The following is a 24572-nucleotide window of genomic DNA, read 5'->3' on the forward strand; positions in this document are numbered from 1 at the left end:
CACTGTGGCCTCCTCAGTGATCAAGCCAGGGGACTGTGTTCACCAGGGCTCAGCTCCCTGCACCTCCCTGTTGGGCACTACCTCCTACCCCAAACTTACTTTCTTAGCTCCTATGACCTCATGCTCCCTAGGTCCCCCCTGGGCCACCTGGCACTCTGTTTTTGGCCTACTGTTCTTCTAATTCTACCTGCACATACATATTTGAGGTCCTGGCTGCCACCTGCAGCCGAATCTTCAGGATTGACCATCCATCCAAGCACCTATTGAAGAGCTCCACCTAGTGGTCCTACAGACCAATGTGGCCAAATCTGAACCCTCATCACCTAACTGGCTTCTCTTTCTGTCCCCAGCCATCACACCTCTCAAGCTGGGCACCCTAAATATCTCACCAGTCTGTCCCTGACTTCCCTACGAGGCAAGCCCTTGTCGTCTCTGCTTTCAGACCTCCTGTGCCCAAGTCCTGTCCCCTTCAAAGCCACTCTACTCCATGCCATTGTTTTCAGAATGCCCTATTGAAAACAATGATCAAAGCTTGTTAAATTAATGCTCAAAACCACTCACGGCCTGTTGGCCCCAGTGGGAGAAAGCCCCTACGCCCCGGTGGGGTGTGAGGAGGTGCTATGGGGTTGGCCTCATCATCACCTTTACCTGCCAGTATATTCTGCTCCAGTAGCACCCAGCTTTACACCCGCAGCCACCTCATGCTGCTGTGAGACTGCCTGACTTTGCTCATGCTGCGCTTCTCCCAAGCAGACCCTGCACTCTCCTTCTAAGCTACTGTTGTGTGAGCACCTGTTATGTCTAAAGCTGTTCTGCAGGTTACATGCAGGTGGATCTGGGATCTGACTCCAAAGCCCAAGTTCTTGGCACTACACAATCTTGCTTCAGATGATGGTAAAACCACATGAATTCAACCACAAGATGTCCCTGCCTGTACTTATAGTATAATGAGTAACTACAAGCAGGAAGAACTACACCAATGACCTGAAGCATCTTCCAATAAGCTTTCTCAACCAACAATACCATCTTCCAAAAATCCTCAAAGATTAAGCAAAGAGGGGTCCTGTGAAAGATCGTGAAAGTCAGACATGAAAGATTTTTTAATTTCACAAGCCCATTTTAATTTGAAGCAAGGGACTTTTCATTAAGCATCCGACATGTCAGTACCTTCAGTTTGTAAGATTTAGAACTAATCTTTCTTGGCCGGGTGCAGTGTCTCACACCTATAATCCCAGCACTTTGGGAGGCCAAAGCAGGCAGACAGCCTGAGGTTAGGAGTTTTGAGACTAGCCTGGCCAACATAGAGTGAAACCCTGTCTCTACTAAAAAATACAAAAATTAGCTGGGTGTGGTGGGGCACGCCTGTAGTCCCAGCTACTTGGGAAGCTGAGGCAGGAGAATCACTTGAACCTGGGAGGCAGAGGTTGCAGTGAGTCGAGATGGCACCACTGCACTACAGCCTGGGCAACAGGGCAAGACTCTGTCTCTCAAAAAAAAAAAAAAAAGTACTAGTCTTTCTTAAGTTCTTAAGCTCGGCAAGACACACAGATCACAGGTCATTTTGTTCTACACTGGCTGCCAGCATATTTACTGGCGCTTCCAAATCCACACGATAAGCTTACCCCGTTGCAATAATGTCAGCCAGCTGAGGTGTGTTCGGTGCAATTTTGATGGTGACCGTTTCAAAGTAGAGGTGCTCTTTCTGAGCATGGATGGTGTATGTCCCTGTGGTTATGTTCTCAAGGCGGAATGAGCCATCAGCTTTTGTTTTAACTGTAAAACAAAAACACACAAACAGAAGATAAGCCAAAAACAACAGTGTATCCTTACATGTACACCAGAATACTTGAGACCAAAAGCTGCCATGTTCTCATATAGTCATCAGTTCCTCTCCATTTCTCTCTGTGATCCAAAAACAGCGCTGGCCATCAGCCTGGGGCTGCTGTGTCAGCCCACCTTTGATTTGGTTATTCAGGGTGACTACTGCTTCTGGAACACCATCTCCTTCGGGTCCGTTCAAGACCCTCCCGGTGACAGAGAATCCCATGACGTGGAACACGGGCTAGAAAACAAAGAAGAAGAAGAAGGTGCTCGAAGGTGCTCCTGTGCCAGAGCCACAAAGCCTCCTTCTGCTGCGCCGGCCACCACCTACCATGTCTGCTCCTGCCGCCCACCTCCCAACACTCAGTGCCCCGGTCCTGTGTGCCAGCCGGGCTCCCTCTCACTTTACCCACATCTGTCTTCTCTGTTGTGTTCCCAACACACTGCTGAGCGTCAAACAACAGAAAAGAAAAGTCTAGAGACTTACTTCCCTCGTTAAAAGGTCACTGACTCAAGCTTCTAGAAGCCCCCCACCCTTACCCCTGTGCCATCTCCTCCCCTCCAGATGCCCCCATTTTGGTGACCCACGTCTTCCTCCAGTCTCCCATGCACACCCCGGCATCACTTCGGATGCCCCGCCCCGCTCCTCCAGCATCGATCAGTCCTGTGGATTCCACCTCTGCAAGGTCTCACGTGCCCCCTCCTGTCTTTCCACCACGACCTGAACACAGGTCCTTATGAAATCCACCTAGGCCAGGCGCAGTGGTTCACGCCTGTAATCCCAGCACTTTGGGAGGCCGAGGCAGGCAGATCAGTTGAGGTCAGGAGTCCAAGACCAGCCTGGCCAACATGGTGAAGCCCTGTCTCCACTAAAAATACAAAAATTAGCCAGATGTGGTGGCAGGCGCCTGTAATCCCAGCTACTCGGGAGGCTGAGGCAGGAGAATCAATTCAACTCGGGATGCGGAGGTTGCAGTGAGCCAAGATAGTGCCAGCCTGTGTGAAGCAGCAAGACTCTGTCTCAAAGAAAAAAAAAGAAATCCACCTAGACCACCCTCCTCCACCACCATCACTGGCTCACACGTGGTCCCATGCTCCATGTGTCTGTGTCTGTGTCTGTGCCCCACTCGCCTGTGAGCAGCACACCTGTGCTTTCTCTGCAGTTACTGAGTTCCAGCCCTGATCTGTGTATCCCCAAGGTCACCACTGCTAACCTATTTTAGTATCTTCATCAAACTTACCAGTATCTGAAATGTCCTCGTTCGATTTCTTAGTTGTCTCCCTCCCACTAGCATGTTACCTCATGGAGACAGGGACTTTTTCTGTCTTAGTCACCTGGTACACAGCAGGCACTCAATAACTGACTCCTGAATGAATGAATGTGTGCACGCACGTGTGCAACAGCATTTGAGATGAAGCTTTAAATAATTAAATGACTTCCTTTTTATGCAGGTAGCCCTTCTTTTTTATTTTGTTTTCCAGCAAATGGTTTCTTAGTGATGGTCTCACATGACAGGTAGTCCTTCTTGATCTTTCCAAAAAGACATGTTTCATTCCATGCATTACCTACTTATTAATTCACATATGTACCCAACAAATATTTTTGCTGGGCACCTACTATGTGCCAGGCACTAAATCACATGTTAGGAAAACAGTAAAGAATAAGACACGGTACCTGACCTCAGGGAACTTACAGGGCCCCATTCCCTGAAATTCCATTCATCATTTTCAAAATATGTATTTGGCTGTAATCTGGGAATAGCTGTCTCTGCTCACCTGCCCCCATCCTTCTCTGCAAGCTACGAGAAGCAAAGTAAAGGCTTCATCTTCTTACCCTTCTCTTTCCCCTCCAGTGTACAGCAGAACGGTCAAACACTCCAGTGAACCTTAAAATGCAGAGTCTGCACCCCACTGTGCATATGACCTAAAAGCCCGCTTCTGCCAGTTTAAGCGATTTTAACACAGTACTTTCAAATGTAATATTAAGAGAAAATGATTAAAATATAATTGCTTCGATAACTCTAACATTGGGTGGTCCACTTAGGAGAGGCTGTTATTTTCTTTTGGGATTTGTTCTAGCTAGCCAATTTTCTACAGTAACCATTTTCTACTTCTGTAATTAAAGGAGACGTAAGTGAGATGAAAAATACATTTACCATTTATGTGAGGGTCTAGGCAGTTTATCAAGCCATGTATCACACTGCCCATTCCTACCATCACGGTCCAAGCTCTGCCAGTTCTCACCTGGTTTACGGCCATGGCATCCCAACTGGTCTCCCACTTCCACCCTGACACCCTGCAAACTCTCCTCAACGCAGCTGCCAGAAGGATCACGCCACTCCTCTGCTAGGAACCTTCCAGTGGCACCAATTCTCACCCAGAGTTATAGGCAAAGTGGCCCACCACGCCCTGCACAATCTGCCCTGTCACCTCCCTGACCCTCTTTCCGCCTCCTCCTTCCTTGCTCATTCCCTCCACTCCAGCCACCCTAGCCTCCTTGGGATGCCCCAAACCCTTCAGCACACTCCTGCCTCAGGACCTTTGCATGTGCCGTTCCCTCAGTCTTACACACTCTTCCTGCAGGAGTGAAGTATGGTTCTCTTGTTCTTTCCCTTCAGGTTGTTGCTCAAATGTCACCTTCACAGGGAGGACTTCCCAAAAACACCCTATGTACAACTGCAACCCCTGTCTCCACCCTGATACTGTATGACCTCCTTTCTTCCTTTATTTTTCTAGAGAACACTTATCACCTTCTACTATACTTTCTAACTTATACATCTATACATGTATTGACCCTTCCTGTCATTAGAACATGAGGTCTAGCCAGGTGCGATGGCTCACACCTGTAATCCCAACACTTTGGGAAGCCGAGGCAGGCAGATCACTTGAACCCAGGAGTTAGAGAACAGCCTGGGCAACATGGTGAAACCCCATCTCTAACAAAAATACAAAAATTAGCTGGGCATGGTGGCACGCGCCTGTGGTCCCAGCTACTCAACAGGCTGAGGTGGGAGGATCACTTGAGCCCTGGAGGCAATGGCTGCAGTGAGATGAGATCGTACCACTGCACTCCAGCTTGAGCCACACAGTGAGACCCTATCTTAAAAAAAAAAAAAAAAAAGTGAGGTCCACAGGGACAAGCATTTTTGCCTCTTTTGGTCACTGCTGTATCCCCAGTCCTGGATGGTGCCTGAAACGTATGTCACTGGCAATCAATAAATATATTTCACTGAATGAGTAGATTTAACTAGGAATCCAGCTCTCTACGATAAGGACACCATGTGTAAGAATATAATACCAGATGGCATTTTTTCCAACAGCCCTTCCAGATAAAATAATTGATTTTTTTAAAAAACATGTTTGCAATACCCGTGCCTAGGGATGGGAACTCAAACACCTGTCCCTCCAGAAGACAGAAAAGCCTTACCTCGATTTTCAAGCTGTCATGCTCCACTGTGAAGTCAAGTCTGGAAGGCGCCACATCAAAGGTAATCCTCTCCCCTCGATAGAACGGAATCTGGAAGGAAGAGTCTGTTAATCACTAAGAACCACTAACATGATCAATGAGCAATATTAATAATCGATCTAGCAGCCCACAAATGACAAGGGGTTCAGACAGACCAAGAGAAACATTCATCATAACTGTTGCAGATTCGAAAAGAGGAAGCCTTGCCCTTTTTGTAGCTATTACGAAGGGGTGAGTGTCTCATCTTAAGTAAGTTACTGCTTAACAGCGTGTTCAGAGAACTGCAGGCCAACCATCTTTTCCTTTAACACCCGAACAGCATTGGCTTTTACTGTGTCATGAGAGTCCCAGACATAAACAGAACGGAAATCTGCTTCACTCACCACAGTGTAGCCCCCACTTGGCAAGGAATAGAAAGAGAACGAGCCATCTTCTCTGGAGACCGTGTAGCACAAATACACCAGACTCTCGTCTTGGGGCTGGAACCCAGGCACTGGTGAGACATTGCAGCCCAGGACATCCTATGCCAGGGGGTAAAAAAGACAAAACTTCCTTTTCCATTTACATGTTCTGAATACCATCAATTAGCCACATTATAGGAAAATTTTTTTAAGTTTCATGTCAATATATGTATTTCTGAAATCTAAGACACATTAATACAGAAAAAAGGAACAAAAATCTTGATATTCAAGTTGCAAAGTTAAAAACTGGCACAGTCTTCCCGGGAAAGATGACACGACTGTCCTTCCTTATGATGGGTCACCATTCTCCAAATAAGGAAACGGAGGCTCAGGAAGGTAATGTGACCGGCCCAGGGTCGCACAGCTAGGAAGAGGAATTTGTTTAAAGCTGAGGTTTGTTTAAACCCAGGTCTGATTTCAAAGCCTGTGTACTTTCCATCACATACCACTGCCTCCCAGTGTAGATGTGCAATGTCTTGTGAGTCAACAGAGACACATGATATTCTTGAATTTTTTTCTTTTTTTTTTTGAGACAGTCTCACTCTGTCACCCAGGCTGGAGTGCAGTGGCGTGATCTCGGCTCACTGCATGAGCAACTGCGCCCAGCCTCGAATAAAATATTTTTAAATGTTGCTGCAGAAGAGAAAAACCCCCAAAACCAAAAGTCATAAACAGTAAGAAGAGACATCTAGGTGTGAAACTATCATCAATTATAAGTGCGTAAAACCTACAGAGTAAAAATAATAATAAAACATATAGAGTAGAAGCTGAAATACTGATTCCAATGCTTCTTTAGCAAAAATGAGATACAGCTTCAATACTAACACACAAGCTAACATGTCAAGATGTCCCTTAAGTCTTATTTTAATTTGGTCTTTCACGGCTATTACAGAACCTCACCTACTAGGTGGAGTTCCTTTTTTGATCTTTGACTATTAACTATTTCAGTCAAACAAAAAAAGATACGCTAAAGAACACTTACATACCTTCTAACCAGCTAAACAAATTTAAAAAAATACAATTCAAGATGCTGGCATACCCCAAAGTCCCCCTCCTCCCTCTTTCTCTAGAAGTCAGTATCATTTTGAACAGCGTTTGCTATTCCCATACATGTCTTCATAATTTTTCTACATAAGACCGTATCCTCCCTGTCCCTACTAAAAATACAAAAATTAACTGGGCATGGTGGCAGGTGCCTGTAACCCCAGCTACTCAGGAGGCTGAGGCAGGAGAATCGCTTGAACCCAAGAAGCGGAGGTTGCAATGAGCTGAGATCGCGCCATTGCACTCCAGCCTGGGCAACAAGAGCAAGACTTCATCTCAAAAAAAAAGACTGTATCCTTAGCTAGGGGCAGTGGCACATGCCTGCAGTTCCAGATCCCTGGGAGGCCAAGGTGGAAGGATCGCTTAAGGCCAGGAACCAGAGGCCGCAATGAGCCATGAATATGTCACTGTACTCTAGCCTGGGCAACAGAGCAAGACCCTGTTGCAAAAAAAAAAAAAAAGACTGTATCTGGCCGAGTGCACTGGTTTATACCTGTAATCCCACCACTTTGAGAGCCCGGGGCTGGTGGATCATTTGAGGCTAGGAGTTCGAGACCAGCCTGGCCAACATGGCAAAATCCCATATATACTAAAAATACAAAAATTAGCTGGGCGTGGTGGCACATCCCTGTAATTCAGCTGCTCAGGAGACTGAAGCCGGAGACTCGCTTGGACACAGAAGGCCAAGGGTGCAATAAGCCAAGATCACGCCACTGCACTCCAGTCTTGACAACAGAGCGAGACTCCGTCTTTAAAAAAAAAAAAAAGACTGTATCCATAAATGATTATCACAAGTATTTAAAATCATATTTCCTTCAACTCTGTTTTTAAATGTAGTTACATTAATATATGTAGCTCTGGTTCATTCATTACTGCTGACATACAGCAGCCTATTGTATGATGGAACCCCAATCCATTCTTCTCTTAAAAGGCATTTAGGTAGTTTACAATATTTTGCTATTACAAACAAAGCTGCAATAAACATTCTCATACATTCTCCTTGGTCACGCGTACCACAGTTTCTAGAATGTTTAGTATATTTACAGATTTCTGTTTCAGGCTGAAAAAAGAACAACAAATCAATCTCGTCAGGGCCTTCTGTTGTTGATTTAGTTTAAAATAGCTATAGTTAATAAAACAGATCTATTTCACAGCAGGAAGACAACACTGTCACCTAAAACTGAAACTAACACAAGCAACGTCTGCTACAGTGAGGAGTTACACCTTATAAATAACTACCAAACTAAACAACAGCACCATTGGTTCTTCATCTGGTCCTGGAGAAACCATAAATTCTTTTCATATCCTAAATTGAAAAGCCCTACATCTGTCCCAAGACCAGCATATTATTGGCATGGCTATAGACGTAGCTGTCACACTCACCTCTTTCAACGCCCAGGTTGGATGAGTTGCGAGGATTTCATAATCTCCAGGCAGAACTTTAAAAAATGCAAACCTAAGACATAAAAAATAACCATTTAACTTTCTCCAAAAAACCCAAGTATTTCTAATTCTATGACTAATGTTGGCAGCACAAGAAAACAATGTTGGAATTATCGCAAACTTCCATTAGCTTGTTAAATGAGCATGAATGAAATTCAATCCTTCACTGTACAAATCTGCATAAAAGAGCGCTTATTGAGCACTTACTGTGTGCCAAGAGGGGTGCTCCATGTGCTGATCGGAAAGAGGAGTGCTTACGTCTCCCTTAATCTCAAGGATTTCTGGCATAAAACCAATCCTTGTAGCACAGCAGGGACCAGTCACAGAACATTCGACTGGGTTTGACAGAGGTGACAGGCATGAACTGACAAGGAGAAGGGGACAGAAGTGTCCAAGGAAACACATGGGAAGGGAGAAGTGGGGTGAAAAAGAACAGAACAGATGCACAGGCTGAGGGGGACGCTGACCCAAGATGATGCAAATGACACAGGGCAGGGTAAACTATCACAAGCTTTGAATCCCAGAAAAAAGGCTTTAGAGAAACACAGATAAGTCATTCTGGGTTTTTGCACAAAGCAACTGAGATAAGAAACCAGCAGCTGATGAAAATTACTCTACTAGCCATAGACAGACTAACACCAGAGTGAGCCGAGCTAAAGCTGGAAATGCTGCTGCCAGTATACTAACATGTTTATCCCTTCAAATTTGTAAGGCAACTGACAAATGAGGAGGCTAAGTCCAGTGAAATGAACTAGAAAATGCATTTGATTTCTTCTTCTGTGGTATTTTATTGTATCAAATCTTGCCTGCAATAACTGGATAGGGCTTGGAAATCACATTACTACAAGTATTGGTAAGATTGAGCTTCTATTTCATTTTCATAATAGCCCAGTGCTACATGTTTCATTGTTTCAGTTAGTGCAGATGAAAGGTATTTAGAAGGCTCAAGACACTATTTTTTTCTAGTAAGGTCAACATCAAATTACTAGCCCAGAAAAAAAATGACAGCTCCATATTCCTGCTACACACCAGGGCTGGAGAGGCACCAGTCAAGCAGAAGTAAATGTTATTTCAAAAATGAAAACTAGTTTCAACAATAATAACTTTAAAATTGAATAACTTACTGACAGACTCATTATAAACTTCTATTTTGCAATTTACTCAGTTTGTATATTAACGGAGTTAGTAATGATTTGAACGCTTTCGGAATTATCAGTTTGAACTATTCTGGTATTAATCTTGGCATATCTGTTAACATTTACAACTCAACTATATACATCCATTAAATAAATGCTTTAAATCTGACTCAGCAAGGTCAGCTAGGCATCTGTTCCAACTACAAAGCAGTTTTGCTATAATAATGATAATGATTTTTTCTAATCATAACTGAGCTAACCTATTTGAGCTAATATGCCAGGCAGCTTGAAGTAATAATATTAATTTCATCTTTCCAGTACCTTAGGAGATAGGTTCCACAATTATCTTCATTTACAAAAGAGGAAACTGAGGCACAGAGGGGTTAAGGAACTTGCCCTAGGTCAACCAGCCAGCAAATGGGGGAGCTGGGATTCAAGCCCAGGCTGGCAGGCTCCAGAGCCAGGCTGAGCTGCTAAATGAAGACCCACTAAGCCCCAGGCCTTGAAGCAGGTGCTTTATGGGTATTAACTCTTTTTTTGTTTGTTTCAGACAGGGTCTTGCTCTGCTGCCGAGGCTGGAGCACAGTGGCACATGATCACGGCTCACTGCAGCCTCAACCTTCCAGGCTCAAGCAATCCTCCCGCCTCAGCCTCCCGAGTAGCTGCGACCACAGGAGCATGCCACCACACCCAGCTAATTGTTCTCCCCCGTGGGACTCTACTTGATATAATTTTTTAAATTATTTGTGGAGATTGAGTCTCCCTATGTTGTCCAGGCTGGTCTCGAACTCCTGAACTCAAGTGATCCTCCCATCCTGGCCTCCCGAAGTGCTGGCATTATAGGCGCAAGCCAATATGCCTGGCCAGTATGAACTCATATTTAATCATCCCATCAGTGCTAGGCAAGATGGGTCAAATGGATTCCATTTCACATGTGGGGAACTCAGCACTCTGAGGGGCATGAACTCACCCAAAGTTAAGAGGCTGAATCAGGATCTGAACCCAGAACTCCCTGAATCCAAACTCCCAAACCCAGCTCCATGACCCCTGTCAGAGCCCGGCTCTAAGGCAACACTAAGAGACAGGACGCTACTCACTTTCCGCCAGGCTGTGTAACTGTGGACTGGATCTTTGCTTCGGTCCCAGTGTTCCTCAGAGACACCTGAACTCCCGCAGGACCCAGGGGCTGCCCTTTGCTGAGGACCTGCCATGGAGAAGAAAGTTAGGGCCCACCCAGCAAAGCACCCTCCTCTCAAAGCACTGGCAGCCCTGCTTACAACTCCCAGGTGGAGCCAGGAACCCTCTTTGGGTCAAGAATCCCATTGAAAAGATGATATAAATCATGGATATGTTTCCTGGGGATGAGGTAGGAGAGGGAACAGTAACAGTAAAATAAGACTCTATTTCAATGAATCTAAGACATCATCAGTTATAGATTCACCATTATTGGTCTGGGTGGGTGTGGTGGCTCACGCCTGTAATCCCAGCACTTTGGGAGGCTGAGGCAGGCAGACCACTTGAGGCCAGGAGTTTGAGACCAGCCTGGCCAACATGGTGAAACCCTGTCTCTACTAAAAATACAAAAATTAGCTGAACGTCACGGCACATGCTTGTAATCCCAGCTACTCCTGAGGCTGAGGCAGGAGAATCACTTGAACCCAGGAGGCGGAGGTTGCAGTAAGCTGCAATCGTGCCACTGCACTCCAGCCTGGGTGACAGAGGGAGACTCCATCTCAAAAAAAAAAAAAAAAAAAAAGTAAATATACATAAAAATAAAAATATAAAAATTAGCTGGGTCAGGTGGCACACACCTGTAATCCCAGCTACTGGGAAGGCTGAGGCAGGAGAATTGCTCAAACCCAGGAGGTGGAGGTTGTGGTGAGAGAGACTGCGCTACTGCACTCCACCTTAGGCCACAGAGCGAGACTCTGTCTCAAAAAAATAAATAAATAAAAATAAAAATAAAAAAAGATTCACCATTATTTTGCAAACCATCGATAAAGAAAAAACTACCCAAGATCCCCATCTCTAACAAGAAGCCCACACATACAGCTGGGATGGCAGGGCCTCCCCCTCACCGCAAAGGTAGAGGAGAAAGAAGCCCATCATGAAGAGAAAGACAGGAAGGAAGGAAGCACATCTCAACCTCAGGCACAGGGCGGGTGGAGGAAAAACGACTCTCCCCTGAGAATCTGAATCGCGGGAGCTGGGGCACACACCCGTTAGGACTCTAAATTCACACCACTATGGCGGTCCAAAAAAATCTCAGGACTTAAATGATGGGAATCCTCCTAGGTAAATGTCAGAAGCAGATGCACGCTCTCTCTGGGAGAAGCTGACTTCAATTCACCCACAGGGACAGCAAGATGCCACAAGGCTTAGAGAGTGCGTCCTTCCAATTCGGCATCCCTGTAAAAGGCCATCCCTGACATAAACACTAACAGCGGCTGGGTGCACAGCGTACACCAGTAATCCCAGCACTATGGGAGGTGGAGGCAAGCAGATCACCTGAGGTCAGGAGTTTGAGACCAGCCTGGCCAACACAGCAAAAGCCCATCTCTACTGAAAATACAAAAATTAGCCAGGCATGGTGGCACACACTTGTAATCCTAGCTACTCGGGAGGGTGAAGGAGCGGGAGGGTGAGGCAGGAGAATCACTTGAACCTGGGAGGTGGAGGCTGCAGTGAGGCAAGATTGCACCACTGCACTCCAGCCTGGGCAATAGAGCAAGACCCTGTCTCAAAATAAAAAATAAAAAAATAAAAACACCAACAGCCTATGCTCTGGGAGCAGAGGGGATGACCAGCAACCTCAATCTCACTCCTAAATACACCTGCTGCGTTCTACACAGGATGAAGTACAGAGTTCACAGGCTCACTTGCCACTTATCCATGGGTCCCCTGTGGGATCAAAGTCCCCAGGTTAAAGTATCCTGCATTTTTTTAAAAAAGGATTTAGTATACATTATAGAGTGAACAGGAAAAATAATCAAGTTCCAAAGACAAACCTTGCCATTCACAGAGAACCCAGTGAAGACAAAGTTGATGTCTCCGCCCTTTGTGCAGATGTCACTGACTCCATCCACATGGAGTTCCACGGTCTTCGGCTCTGAGGAACGAAGCAGGGGAGGAAACGGGGGCACAAGACACAAAGGCAAGCTTAGTTTTGGGGTACAGTGAACCTAAGTAGAACGTATTTTTATTATTCAGATTTCATTTTACTTTTGAACACTTAATACACTCGTGTGTTTCCAAATCCAAAGGTACAAAAAAGTATTCTGGGAAAAGTCTCCCTCTCACCCCTATCCCCCTAGCCTCCTGGTTTCCTGCCCCAGAGGGAATTCGTGTTTAGAGTATAAAATAATTTTACAACGCCTTTCAGCTAAGTTATATCTCAGAGTTCCAGTGAAAATTCAGTGAGCACCAAATAATTTTATTTCCTGAATGCTCATCACTGACCAGGCACTGAGCTGAGTGCCTTTAATCCTCACAATTATCTTAAGAGACAGGCAGTAATAGCTGCAATTTACTGAGGGGTAAATTAAGGCACAGAAAGGTTAAAGGAGCTCCCAAGATCACAGAGCTTCTGAGTGACAGAGCCCCAATTCGACCCTAAAAGTCTGGCTCTGGATCTGTTCTCTGACCAAGGACATGAGCTCAGCCATGTTAAACCAGGAACACAAACTCCAGGGCCACAGGGGCCTCATGGGTTCGAAGTAAGCGGAGCATCCTCAGGGGGACTGTGGCAAATTGAAAGGAGACAACTGCCACTCAAGTCTGCCAACCACTACCATGCTTTGCCAGAGCTTCCAACTTCTCCGAAAAACTGGAAATCTGGATTTTATATACCATCTCTTGATTTTTCAATATCAGCAATTAACTCCATTTTTTAACTGAAGAGTTCATCATAATAGGGGTTAAGGTTGAGTTTTTGAAAGGTTAGGAAGAATATGGAGTAATGAGTAGAGGAAAAAATGGAAAACCATGAGATGAGATTTTCAGTTAAGATGAATTACACACGTGCTTGCACGCGTACATGCACGCGCGCACACACACACACACAGACTCCAATAAAAAATGGGCAAAAGACTTGAACAGGAATCTTACAAAAATAGCTAGCCCATGGCAAATAAACATAAACATACGAAAAAGTGTGCAACCTCATTGGCCATCAGTGGAATGTAAATCAAGGCCACAGTGAGATAATACCACACCCCTACCAGAAGGGCTAAAATTAAAAAAAACTGACGATACCAAGTGTAGGTTAGGATGTGGAGCAATGGAAACCCTTGTACACTGCTGGGAGAACACAAACTGGTGCATCCACTTTGGATGTTTGCAAACACCTAAAGCTGAGCATGTATCAGCTCTATGGCTCAGCAACTTTACTCCTGTGATATACTCAGCAAAAATGCAGACACACATGTATCAAAATATACATACAAGAATGTTCACAGGAGCACTACTCTTAGTGGCCAAAATCGGTAAGCAACTCAAATGGCCATCAACAGTAGAAGAGATCACTGATACAAAATATGAATATAAAATATAAATATAGGCCAGGCGTGGTGGCTCTTGCCTATAATCCCAACACTTTGGGAGGCCAAAGCGGGCAGATCACTTCAGGTCAGGAGTTCGAGACCAGCCTGGGTCAACATGATGAAACCCCATCTCTACTAAAAATACAAAAATTAGCTGCGTGTGGTGGTGCACACCTGTAATCTCATCTACTGAGGAGGCTGAGGCACAAGAATTGCTTGAACCCGGGCAGAAGTTGCAGTGAACCGAGATCACACTCCAGCCTGGGCAGCAGAGCGAGACTCAGTCTCAAAAAAAAGAAAAAAAGAAAAGAAAATATAAATATTTTATAAAATATAAAAAATTTTATATTTAATAAAATATAAATATTTTATAAAATATAAATAATTTTATATTTATGCATCAGAATTCTGAACAGCAAAGAGAATGAACTAAAGCTACAAATGATACAGATAAAGTTCATAATGTTGAGTGAAAGAAACCAGATATTAAAAAGTTCCCTGCATGATAGCATTTGTATAAAGTTCAAAACGACCAAATGGATCTCTCATTTGTAGAAGGTCAGGGTGGTGGTCACCTGGAGGGTGGGGTGGGATGGCTAATGAGCACCCAGGATGGGGACTTCTGGGGTGCTGGTGAAGTGCTATCTTGTCATCTGGATGGTGGATACATGGGTGTGTTCACTTAGTGAAAATTCATCCAAGGCACTTTTCTGAAAGCATAATTCAATTAAAAAGCTTATCAACAGCACCAGTTGGGGGTAGGGTGGGGGGTGGCAAACACAACACTCCTCCAGGCCACCAATCTGGACTTCTGCTTTGGCCATGAGCAGGGCTACATTCCTCTCCAGCTTTCTGGAACGTACCAGCCAGGCACCCCCCGCCCTATCCCTGACTACAAACTGATAAAAGAGCTGCTCTCACAGAGCCAAATTAGCTGTCAGCTGCCTGGGCCTCATTTTAGCCTTGGTGATGGCAGGTGCTAAATTCTTCCTTGTCTAATGCACGAGCAAGCCTGATATCAACAACGGTGATCCCTACTCCTCTCCCCAAGCCATGGACTGGGGTCACCCACACCTGTTCTGCTGAAACATCAAGAGTCTCTCCTCTTCAAAAATGTAAACTACATCAAAACAGACCCTCTCTTCTGATCTCAACCCCATCCCCAACTCCCCAGCTATGCCTGAAGACAGTTATATGAGGAAAGTTTGGAGCTTTTATTGGGATGTGTGCAGAAGGGCTGTTTTCGAATACTGAGTACTTGCTAATTACGTGCCAGCCACTCTGAACACTCAGTATTGGTTTATTAATCCTCCAAGTACCCAGTGGGGCAGGGACTATAACTACCCTTGCTCGACAGTGAGGAGCCAGGCTGACACGGGGGAAGTAACTTGCCCAAAGGTATTTAACTGGTAAGGTTTAAGGCTGACAGTCTTCTCATCTCATGGGACATAAATCTGGATTTTTATGACAAATCTCACAATCTTTAAATGTTTCAATTAATTCCATAAAAAATTAAAAAACTGAGGGGGCTAAAAAAGAAGCCATCCTGGGATGGGAACCAAGTCCCCACTCTTGATTTCTATACTGTTCTACGGCCACGTAATGAGTGAAACTGCAAGGGAGGAGTTTCCAGAAAGGTAGAAGAAAAGATGTCTATTTTTCAAAGGTGACAGAAAGTCTTAAGGTAGATTAAGGTAAATCCGAACGAAACCAGAGTGATGGGGGCAAGGAGGGGAGGAATACAAACCCTCTTCCATACTGGAAATGATCCTTAATATTTTAATAGTTTATGCACTCTGCTAGCCTAAATTAATATTCGGCATATCATCTAATCTTTTACAAAGAATGTCTAGTGATTCAGTTAACTTACCAAAACTCCACCCCAGGGGAGGCTCAATCTTCAGAATGAAATCCCCCTAAAAGGAAAAAAAGAAAATGTAATGTCAAGAAATGAGAATTGTGACTCTGGCTTAATTTAGTTTAGTGTTATCATTTAATCTGAAATTTTTTTACACCGGAAATGAAATTCTAAGAGTAAGCCTTGTTCTTCTACATGGTACTGAGCACTGATTCTCTTCAGAAGCTACAAGCTGAAGCTGAACACCAGAAGTTTTCATCTAAACAATCAGAAGACAGTGCTGAAGCCCATTCATGAGTTCTAAAGACACTAGGTTCAGCCACTCACTGTCTTTTAATACTAAACATACTATAATTCTATTAATTGAGTCTCCCATTAAGCCCTCACGTGCCTACAGTTGCACAAGTTAGCATGTATCTTCAGGAACTAAAGTCACCTCTTAAAACTAGATTTGGCCAGGCACAGTACCTCACACCTATAATCCCAACACTGTGGGAGGCCAAGGCAGGAGGGTCACTTGAGGCCAGGAGTTCAAGACCAGCCTAAGCAACATAGCAAGACCCCATCTGTACAAAAAATGTTCTTAAAAAACTAGCTGGGTGTGGTGGCAGGCGTCTACAGTCTTAGCTACTTAGGTGGAAGAGGCAGGAGGATCACTTGAGCCCAGGAGGTCAGTGCTGCAGTGAACCATAATTGTGCCACTGCACTCCAGCATGGGCAGCGGAGGGAGATCCTGTCTCTAAACAATACATTAACTCATTAATTCAATAAATAAAACTACATTTTACTTATCAACCCTGGTTTCTTTGTTTTTGTTTTTGTTTTTTTTGAGATGGAGCTTTGCTCTGTTGCCCAGGCTGGAGTGAAGTGGTGCGATCTTGGCTCACTGCAACCTCCGTCTCCTAGGTTCAAGCGATTCTCCTGCCTCAGCCTCCCAAGTAGCTGGGACTACAGGCATCCACATGACACTCGGCTAATTTTTTTGTATTTTAGTAGAGACGGGGTTGCACCATGTTGCCCAGGCTGGTCTCACACTCCTGAGCTCAGGCGATCCACCTGCCTCAACCTCCCAAAGTGCTAGGATTACAGGCATGAGCTACCACATCCAGCCTCCTGGTTTCTTGAGACTGATACTGATACTATTTAAAAATTAATTAAATAGATTTCAGGACAGACCCAGCTAGTCCATCTCTAGAAATCAATCCTATGCATTCTGGATGAAGAGTTAAGTTCAAGAATATTTCCTGGTGTGTTATGTTAAAATTACTACTATTTTAAAATTGGGGAAAGTCTATATGTCCAAGTAGTTAAATAAATTACAGTTTGGGTTTGACTCTGACACACTATGCAGCGATTAAAAAGAAGTCAGTAGGCCGAGCATGGTGGCTCATGCCTGTAATCCCAGCACTCTGGGAGGCTGAGGTGGGCGGATCACCTGAGTTCAGGAGTTCAAAACCAGCCTGGCCAACATGGTGAAACACCATCTCTACTAAAAATACAAAAAAAATTAGCTAGGCATGGTGGTGGGTGCCTGTAATCCCAGCTACTTGGGAGGCTGAGGCAGAAGAATCACTGGAACCCAGGAGGCAGAGGTTGCAGTGAGCCGAGATTGCGCCACTGCACTCCAGCCTGGCTGACAGAGTGAGACTCTGTCTCAAAAAAAAAAAAAAAAAGTCAGTAGATCTATCTATGCTAATGTTGAAAGCACGCAAGAGGAAAAAACCAAATGTCCCTCTGGTATTGAAAGCATTAACACAGGGGAAAAAATGAAACTGCAGAATAAATCCTATTGTTTGATTTCATTTGTATTAAAAAATATATCAAAATCAAAACTATGTATATTGACTATTTTTGCAACTTCCTATGAATCTGTATTTCCAAATAAAAGGTTTATATGTGGGAGGATGGGATTGTATAGAGGTGTTTGTGGATACATATCTATGTGCATGTGTGCTTGTGTGTATTTGCATATATACATATGCATGTGTACCCGTGGATATCTGAATAACTATAAATAGAAAGCAATCTGTTAGGATGCACATCAAAATTTTATAAGAGGGCCGGAAACACTGGCTCACACCTGTAATCCCAGCACTTTGGGAGGCTGAGGCACGTGGTTCACTTGAGGTCAGGAGTTCGAGACCAGCCTGGCCAACATGGCAAAACCCCGTCACTACTAAAAATACAAAACATTAGCTGGGTGTAGTGGCAGGTGCCTGTAATCCCAGCTATTCGGGAGGCCGAGGAAGGAAAATGGCTTGAACCTAGGGGGTGGAGGTTGGAGTGAGCCAAGATCACGCCACTGCACTCCAGCCTGGGCGACCCAGCGAGACTCCATCTCAAAAGAAAAAGAAAAAAAAAAAAAAACCTTTATCAGATTATCAGAGGTTATCACTACAGAGGGAGGTAAAATTGGAGGGAAAAGGGTACAAATTTATTTCACATACTTCTAAAGACCTTGACTTTTTTTTTCACAAAGTTCATGAATTCATGTATTACTTATACAATTGTTTTAACAATACTTTAAGCTGCCTGCAAGTAACGGGTTCCATGAAATCAGAGTTTCTCAGCCCTGGCACTACTGACATCTGGGCTGTCGTAGGCAGCACTGTAGCGCATTTAGCTCCACGTCTGGCCACTACTCACTGGGTGACTGTAGCGCACAGCCACAGATGTCACAACAAAAACGTCTCTAGACATTGCCAAATGGCCCTAAACACAGAGAGAGCCACTGTATTCATCAAGGCAGTTTGTAAGTTGTCTCCCTCCAAATGTGGCTAGGATTACCATATTCCACTAATAATTTACAAAACAGATGAGCATTTGCTAGTGTAGGAAAGGGCATGGTTAGTGCAGCCTGGTGAGGCACACTAGTGACTTCCCATCATAAGTGACAAGCAGTCCCCTCTTACCTTATCATACAAAGGGATCATAAAGTAACCATTATTAGGGGCACAGTCTGTCTGGTATTTCAAAGTCCCATGCTTGGTGTACAGCTTTATCTGGAAAGGAAGGAAGGAAAACAGAAATCATAACATTGCCTTTGGGAATTAACTACACATGTTACACTTGAATGCACTCAGTCAGTATACATTCACTGAGGACCTATTATATACCAGCTTTTAACACGGGGCATTACTGGGGACAGAGGGAAATCAACAAACTCTCTCCCAAATCATGTGACTCAATGTTTTTCAGATTAGAAACCACCTACAGCCTATTACAATGCCTTATTTTTCAATGCTTTTCTGTGTATTTTAGTGGCTGTCTCTAGGTAGCTCGTGTAAGTTTCTGGGTCTAAAACAAATTTGCAAACTTTGCCATTAGTAAGGTGCTTATTAACATGCAAATTCCTGGCTGGGCACGGTGGCTCATGCCAGTACTCCCAGCACTTCAGGAGGCTGAGGTGGGCAGATCACTTAAGGTCAGGAATTTGAGACCAGCCTGGCCAACAAGGTGAAACCCTGTCCCTACTAAAAATACAAAAAAAGTTACCCAGGCATGGTGGCAGGCACCGGTAGTCCCAGGTACTTGGGAGGCTGAGGCAGGAAAATTGTTTGAACTCAGGAGGTGGAGGTTGCAGTGAGCCAAGATCATGCCACAGCACTCCAGCCTGGGAGACAGAGCAAGACTCCGTCTCAATAATAATAATAAAAAAATAAAATAAAGTAAAATAAATTGCAAATTCCTGGGGCCCACCTCTATTTCTCAACTAAAGGTCTGGAATGAGGGCCAGAAATCTTCCTTACTAACTCTGAATAATTTTAAATACTTGGAGCAACATTCATCTAGAAACTTAATTTTCTCATTACTTTCATTCTCCGAAGAAAAAGAGACGAAAAAGACATTTAATATCTGTCCTCTCTTCAAGGACTCTCTAAAACTCTTACATTCTGAGCATTACCAGACACGAAGTGTTAACCCAGTAAGATGCCCAAATGCCATCTGAGTCTTCCACGTGTTGCGTGGCCTTGGGCAAGCTCGTGTTCGGTTTCTTCAGGTGTAGACACAGAGCCACTCCTTTTCATGTGGTTGTACAGATTCACATCAACGCATATTAAGCACCTACTATAGAATATGGATTCAAAGAAAAATCAGTTTGCGGCCAGGCATGGTGGCTCATGCCTGCAATCCCAGCACTTTGGGAGGCCAAAGAAGGAGGATCACTTGAGCCCAGGAGACCAGCCTGGACAACATAGCCACACCTCATCCCTACTAGAAAAAAAATTAGCTAGGCACGATGGCACGTGCCTGTAGCCTCAGCTACTCAGGAGGCCGAGGCAGGAGGATTGCTTGAGGCCAGGAGTCAGAGGCTTTGGTGAGCTATCATGGTGCCACTGTACTCCAGCCTGAGCAACAGTGTGAGACCCTGCCTCAAAATAAAACAAAATAAAATAAGTAAAATGGAAAAAGCAGTTTGTATTACTATTTAATATCTCTCTCTGAAGAAAAAGGCAACACAGTGTAATACGTAGGGAACATACCGGGCTCAAGGAAAATTTCCTAAATGTACCTGCACAGCTCAACCACTCTGAGGCTCAGTTTCCATGTCTGTAAAAGGAAGCAGTTGGGTCTGATGCACCTAAAAGCCTCACCTCCAAAATGTTAATGCTCTATGACCATGAAACAAACCATGACTCGAGCTGCAATGAAACAGTCGAATCTTACCAGCTAAGAAAATGTACAAAGTGACTAACTCATAAAATGAACATTTGAACATTTGGGAAAGGACTCGTGTGAAATAAGGTTAAGCCTGTATGTAAAGTTCTCTGAGGTCAGTGACCACAACTTCATTCCCCAGTGCCTGAGACAGTGTCTTGCTTACTCTAGTTACTCAGTGAATTTGCTACAGGTGACAAAGAGATTCAGATGCATGCATTTAAGGCAGGGACTGGAAATTCACCAGCCTAGACCGGTTAGGGAGGCAACATCAAGGGGCATTCATCCAAAAGGATTCAGATCACTACAAAACCCAAGCCAAGTGTGGCAGCCTAAAGATCGGCTGGTTTTCCAGAGAAATAAAGAACCCAGTTTTTAATGTGAAACCTGCTGATTGTTAAAGTATTAGCAACCAGTATAATTTTTTTTTTTTAACAGTAAGGTCCCTGTTAGGGAACAAAATGTCAGTCTCATGAGAGTATGGAGTTTTGTCTGTTCTGTTCACTGAACTGCTATATCCACACTGGGGACAAGGCTTCAGTATGTGCCGGGGCTCAGTAAATAGTTGTTGACTCAATGAACACGATGTAAAAACACCCAGGATGGGAGAAAGCTAGAGAAGAATGGCAGCAGTTGCATAGGAACACAAAAAAACACAATCAAGAAATAACCGTGAAATATCATGATTATTTCTACATCTTTCCTAAAGTACAATCAGGACACAGGATGGCAATGTAATCTACGTCAAGATGGCCAGTATGAAATGTCTGATTTCAGAATCTGAATTACTTACGAAAGAATGAGTGTCCCACACCATCTGGACAGGCAGCTCTTGGGCTTAAGGAACACACTTCGAAATGGGTCACAAAACCTGTCCTCTGCTCTCAAGGTCACTATTAGTATGAGGGTGAGGGTGGAGGGGGGTACCTGTCTTTTCCTTCCTTCCAGAACCCCTGGAAACTACAAGTTGCAAGAGGCCTTACCGGCCTCTTGCATTTCAGCTTCTGAAATGCCCTGTGCCGTCTACAGCCATACCACCCTGAACGTGTCCTGTCCCCAGTGCAGGCCTAGGAGGTGGCATAGGCACCCAGAAACATGTACCCAGGAAATCCTAGGAGCCTTGCCGCTGCCAGTGGGTAGATTCATTCAATGTCTGACCTCTGACCTCTTCAGACTGAAAAAGCAGCAAACAAGGGGGCCTTGAAGAAGATCACGGATCCGCTTGTTTAAGAAATGTATCTGCTGGGTTCCACTCTTTCTCTCCCAACACCATCCTATAGGTACAAAAACTGAAACCTAGAGCAAGGGCAGGTCGCAGAGCTGGTGGGGTGTGGAACTGACTCCCTCCCCCTCCCCCAATCCTCAGCAGCCCGCTTTGCAGAACACAGAGCTTCACCCTTCACTGCCAGCCCTGGAACAGCTCAAAGGTGCTTTCAGACGATCTTTGGGGTCTTATTCCCCAATCCCTCTCTTTGGCATTTCCCAGCCTCTTCCTTCGTTTTCTCCTAAATTACCTCCGAGGCACCCGCTCTTTTCCTCTTCCTTGTCCTACTCCACCATAAATCCCCTCCCAAAAATGAGGCCCAGGCCTTGGTCTGGTCCCCTCCCATCTACCGGGACAAATGACATTCTGCCCCTACCTCCATCCATCCCTTTCCTCTTTACGGGAACCTTTCTGGGTCATAATCCCACCGGGCTGATAAACATTTAACAGGACTTTACAACTTAATTTAAAACACACACACACACACACACACACACACACACACACACACACAAACCTTCAGCACAAATCTCTAGGGTAATTCCATTAACTACTCATTAAGGCAATCAGGGCAGCTGGCAACTCTCCATTTTCAGAAGTGGAGGGGAGCCGGAGAAATAAAAAATAGCTTTCCGGCCGCAGGGTTGCCAATACTGATCTACTAGGTCAGAATCTATGGGATGGGAATTGATGCTCTTTAAAATCATGCCGCGGGGTTTGGAGGAGCAGTGGATTAGAACTTCGGGGGGTTCTGGGCTGTGGAGTTTGGGGGATAAGACATGTGGTCTCTAGGATCTGGAATGTGGGTTTGGGGAAATCTGAGTTTCAGGGGGTCTGATTCGAGGAGATCTCAGGTCTAAATTTTAAAGAAATGGAGTCTGGGCTCCAGGGAATTTAGGGTCTGGGTTTTGAGGATCTGGGGTCTGTGTTCCGGGGATCTGGAGTCGGGGTTTTGAAGAACCTGAGGTCTGGCACCCCCTCAGTCCTTAGACGACCCCATGATAAGAACCTCCCCTCCAGCGCGACCGGGGAGGGGCTGCAGGGAGCCCGCGGACAGCATAGCCTCGGAAGAGGTAAGGGCTCCAAGGACTCCACACCGCCCGGTGTCAGAGACGAGGCCAGCGCGGCCCAGAGAGGCTGAACCACCGGCCCGGCGACTCGGCGCCGGGCAGCGGGGCGGGCGCTGACCTCGATGAGCGAGTAGTTGATCTCCACGTCCGACTTGACGAAGCCACCGCAGCCCACCACGATGTCCTCCGAGCCGTGCGCCGGCCCCACGCCGCTCAGCAGCAGCACCACCGCGGCGGTGACCACCGCGGGCCCCAGCGGCCCCGCGCCCTGGCCCACCAGCATGGCCCGACCTCCCCCAGCTAGACCAACCGCCGGCAGCCGGGTCCCGCCCCTCACACTGCACGCTGCAGGCTCCTTCCTCCTCCTAGGCCGGCTGACAGCCCAGGCCCCGCCCCGCCGCCGCCGCCAGCCGCCGCCGCCGCGCACGCGCGCTTCGACCCCACGGTCACAGCCCCAGAGGAGAGAACTAAGGCGCATGCTCAGCAAGGAAACGAGACCATCTCTGCCCTCTAGAGGCCTGGAGGACTCCGCGCAACATCTTGCTGGTGCAACGCAAGGTGCATGCCTACAGGGAGAAGCTCCAAAGATGAATTCTACTTTAGAATTCACCATCACAGCTGGAAAGGACGGGAGATTTTGTTGGTGGAATTATCTAACAACTTTCTCAAATCTTTCTGACCCATATATTTCGCAGGTAAAATATATAATCTCACAAAAAGCTTTGGGACCGGGTGTGTGGCTCACGCCTGTAATCCCAGCACTTTGGGAGGCTGAGGTGGGTGGATCGCTTGAGCCCAGGAGTTTGAGACCAGCCTGGGCAATATGGCGAAACCCCATCTCTACACACACACACACACACACACACACACGCACACGCACACACACACACACGAAAAACGCTTTAGGAATTTGTGTAAGCTGGTGTATTTTTCCATGATAAATGATCGATACTTTTTTAAGCGAAACGTGTTAATGTTAGCATATTAAAGAAAGTATGTAGGATTTATTTTAATCCTAGCTCTAATAACATGTGCCTAGAAACAAATTATGATGAGTTTTCTTCCCCTAAGGAAGAAGTGCATGCAGTCAGTATACTTTGAATTAGCTCTGCAAGATGAAACATGATTTGCCTGAAAACAAGCTCAAATCCAGCATATTTTGTCCCAAGAGTGAATTCATATGTACACTGAATTTAACTACCAGTCACCACATCAGAATACACACCAAAGAGGCCGGGCACAGTGGCTCACGCCTGTAATCCCAGCACTTTGGGAGGCCGAGGCTGGCAGATCATGAGGTCACGAGATCGAGACCATCCTGGCTAACACGGTGAAACCCCATCTCTACTAAAAATATAAAAAATTAGCCGGGCGTGGTGGCGGGCGCCTGTAGTACCAGCTACTCGGGAGGCTGAGGCAGGAGAATGGTGTGAACCTGGGAGGCGGAGCTTGCAGTGAGCCGAGATCGCACCCCTGCACTCCAGCCTGGGCGACAGAGCAAGACTGTGTCTCAAAATAAAATAAAATAAAATAAAATAAAAACACCAAAAAATTGCTTTTCTAACCTAATATTAGGATTTCCTCCATTTTGTCTCAAAAAAAAAAAAAGCTAGTGCTTTATTTTGATAGGTTTCGTATTTTGTTTCTAAATGACAAAGTAAGACTGAATTTCCCGCTGCAATTTGCCATTGTGGCTAAAACTTAAGCAATAAACAACTAAGAAGCACAGGTTCAAACTATACAGTAGTCAAACCTTCATGGGGGCAAGGAGGGAATGAAGGAAATGACACATTGACCTCAGGGTCATAA

General features: G+C 45.3%; 2 protein-coding genes across 2 annotated transcripts in view; both read right to left on the minus strand.

Annotated features, from left to right (window-relative positions):
- LOC134729410 (polycystin-1-like) overlaps positions 1-23256 on the minus strand; it is a 40291-nt gene extending 17035 nt beyond the window's left edge. The window contains 10 exon segments of the mRNA XM_063598432.1: positions 1623-1773; positions 1957-2062; positions 5249-5338; positions 5671-5808; positions 8176-8248; positions 10469-10575; positions 12380-12480; positions 15783-15828; positions 18683-18772; positions 22882-23256. Coding sequence (XP_063454502.1) covers positions 1623-1773; positions 1957-2062; positions 5249-5338; positions 5671-5808; positions 8176-8248; positions 10469-10575; positions 12380-12480; positions 15783-15828; positions 18683-18772; positions 22882-23241 — 1262 coding nt within the window. The 5' untranslated portion in view covers positions 23242-23256.
- LOC134728405 (nuclear pore complex-interacting protein family member A9-like) overlaps positions 1-24572 on the minus strand; it is an 84377-nt gene that overhangs the window by 33388 nt on the left and 26417 nt on the right. The window lies entirely within an intron of this gene.

This window comes from Pan paniscus, chromosome 18 (genome assembly GCF_029289425.2).
Source record: "Pan paniscus chromosome 18, NHGRI_mPanPan1-v2.0_pri, whole genome shotgun sequence".
Lineage (NCBI taxonomy): Eukaryota > Metazoa > Chordata > Mammalia > Primates > Hominidae > Pan > Pan paniscus.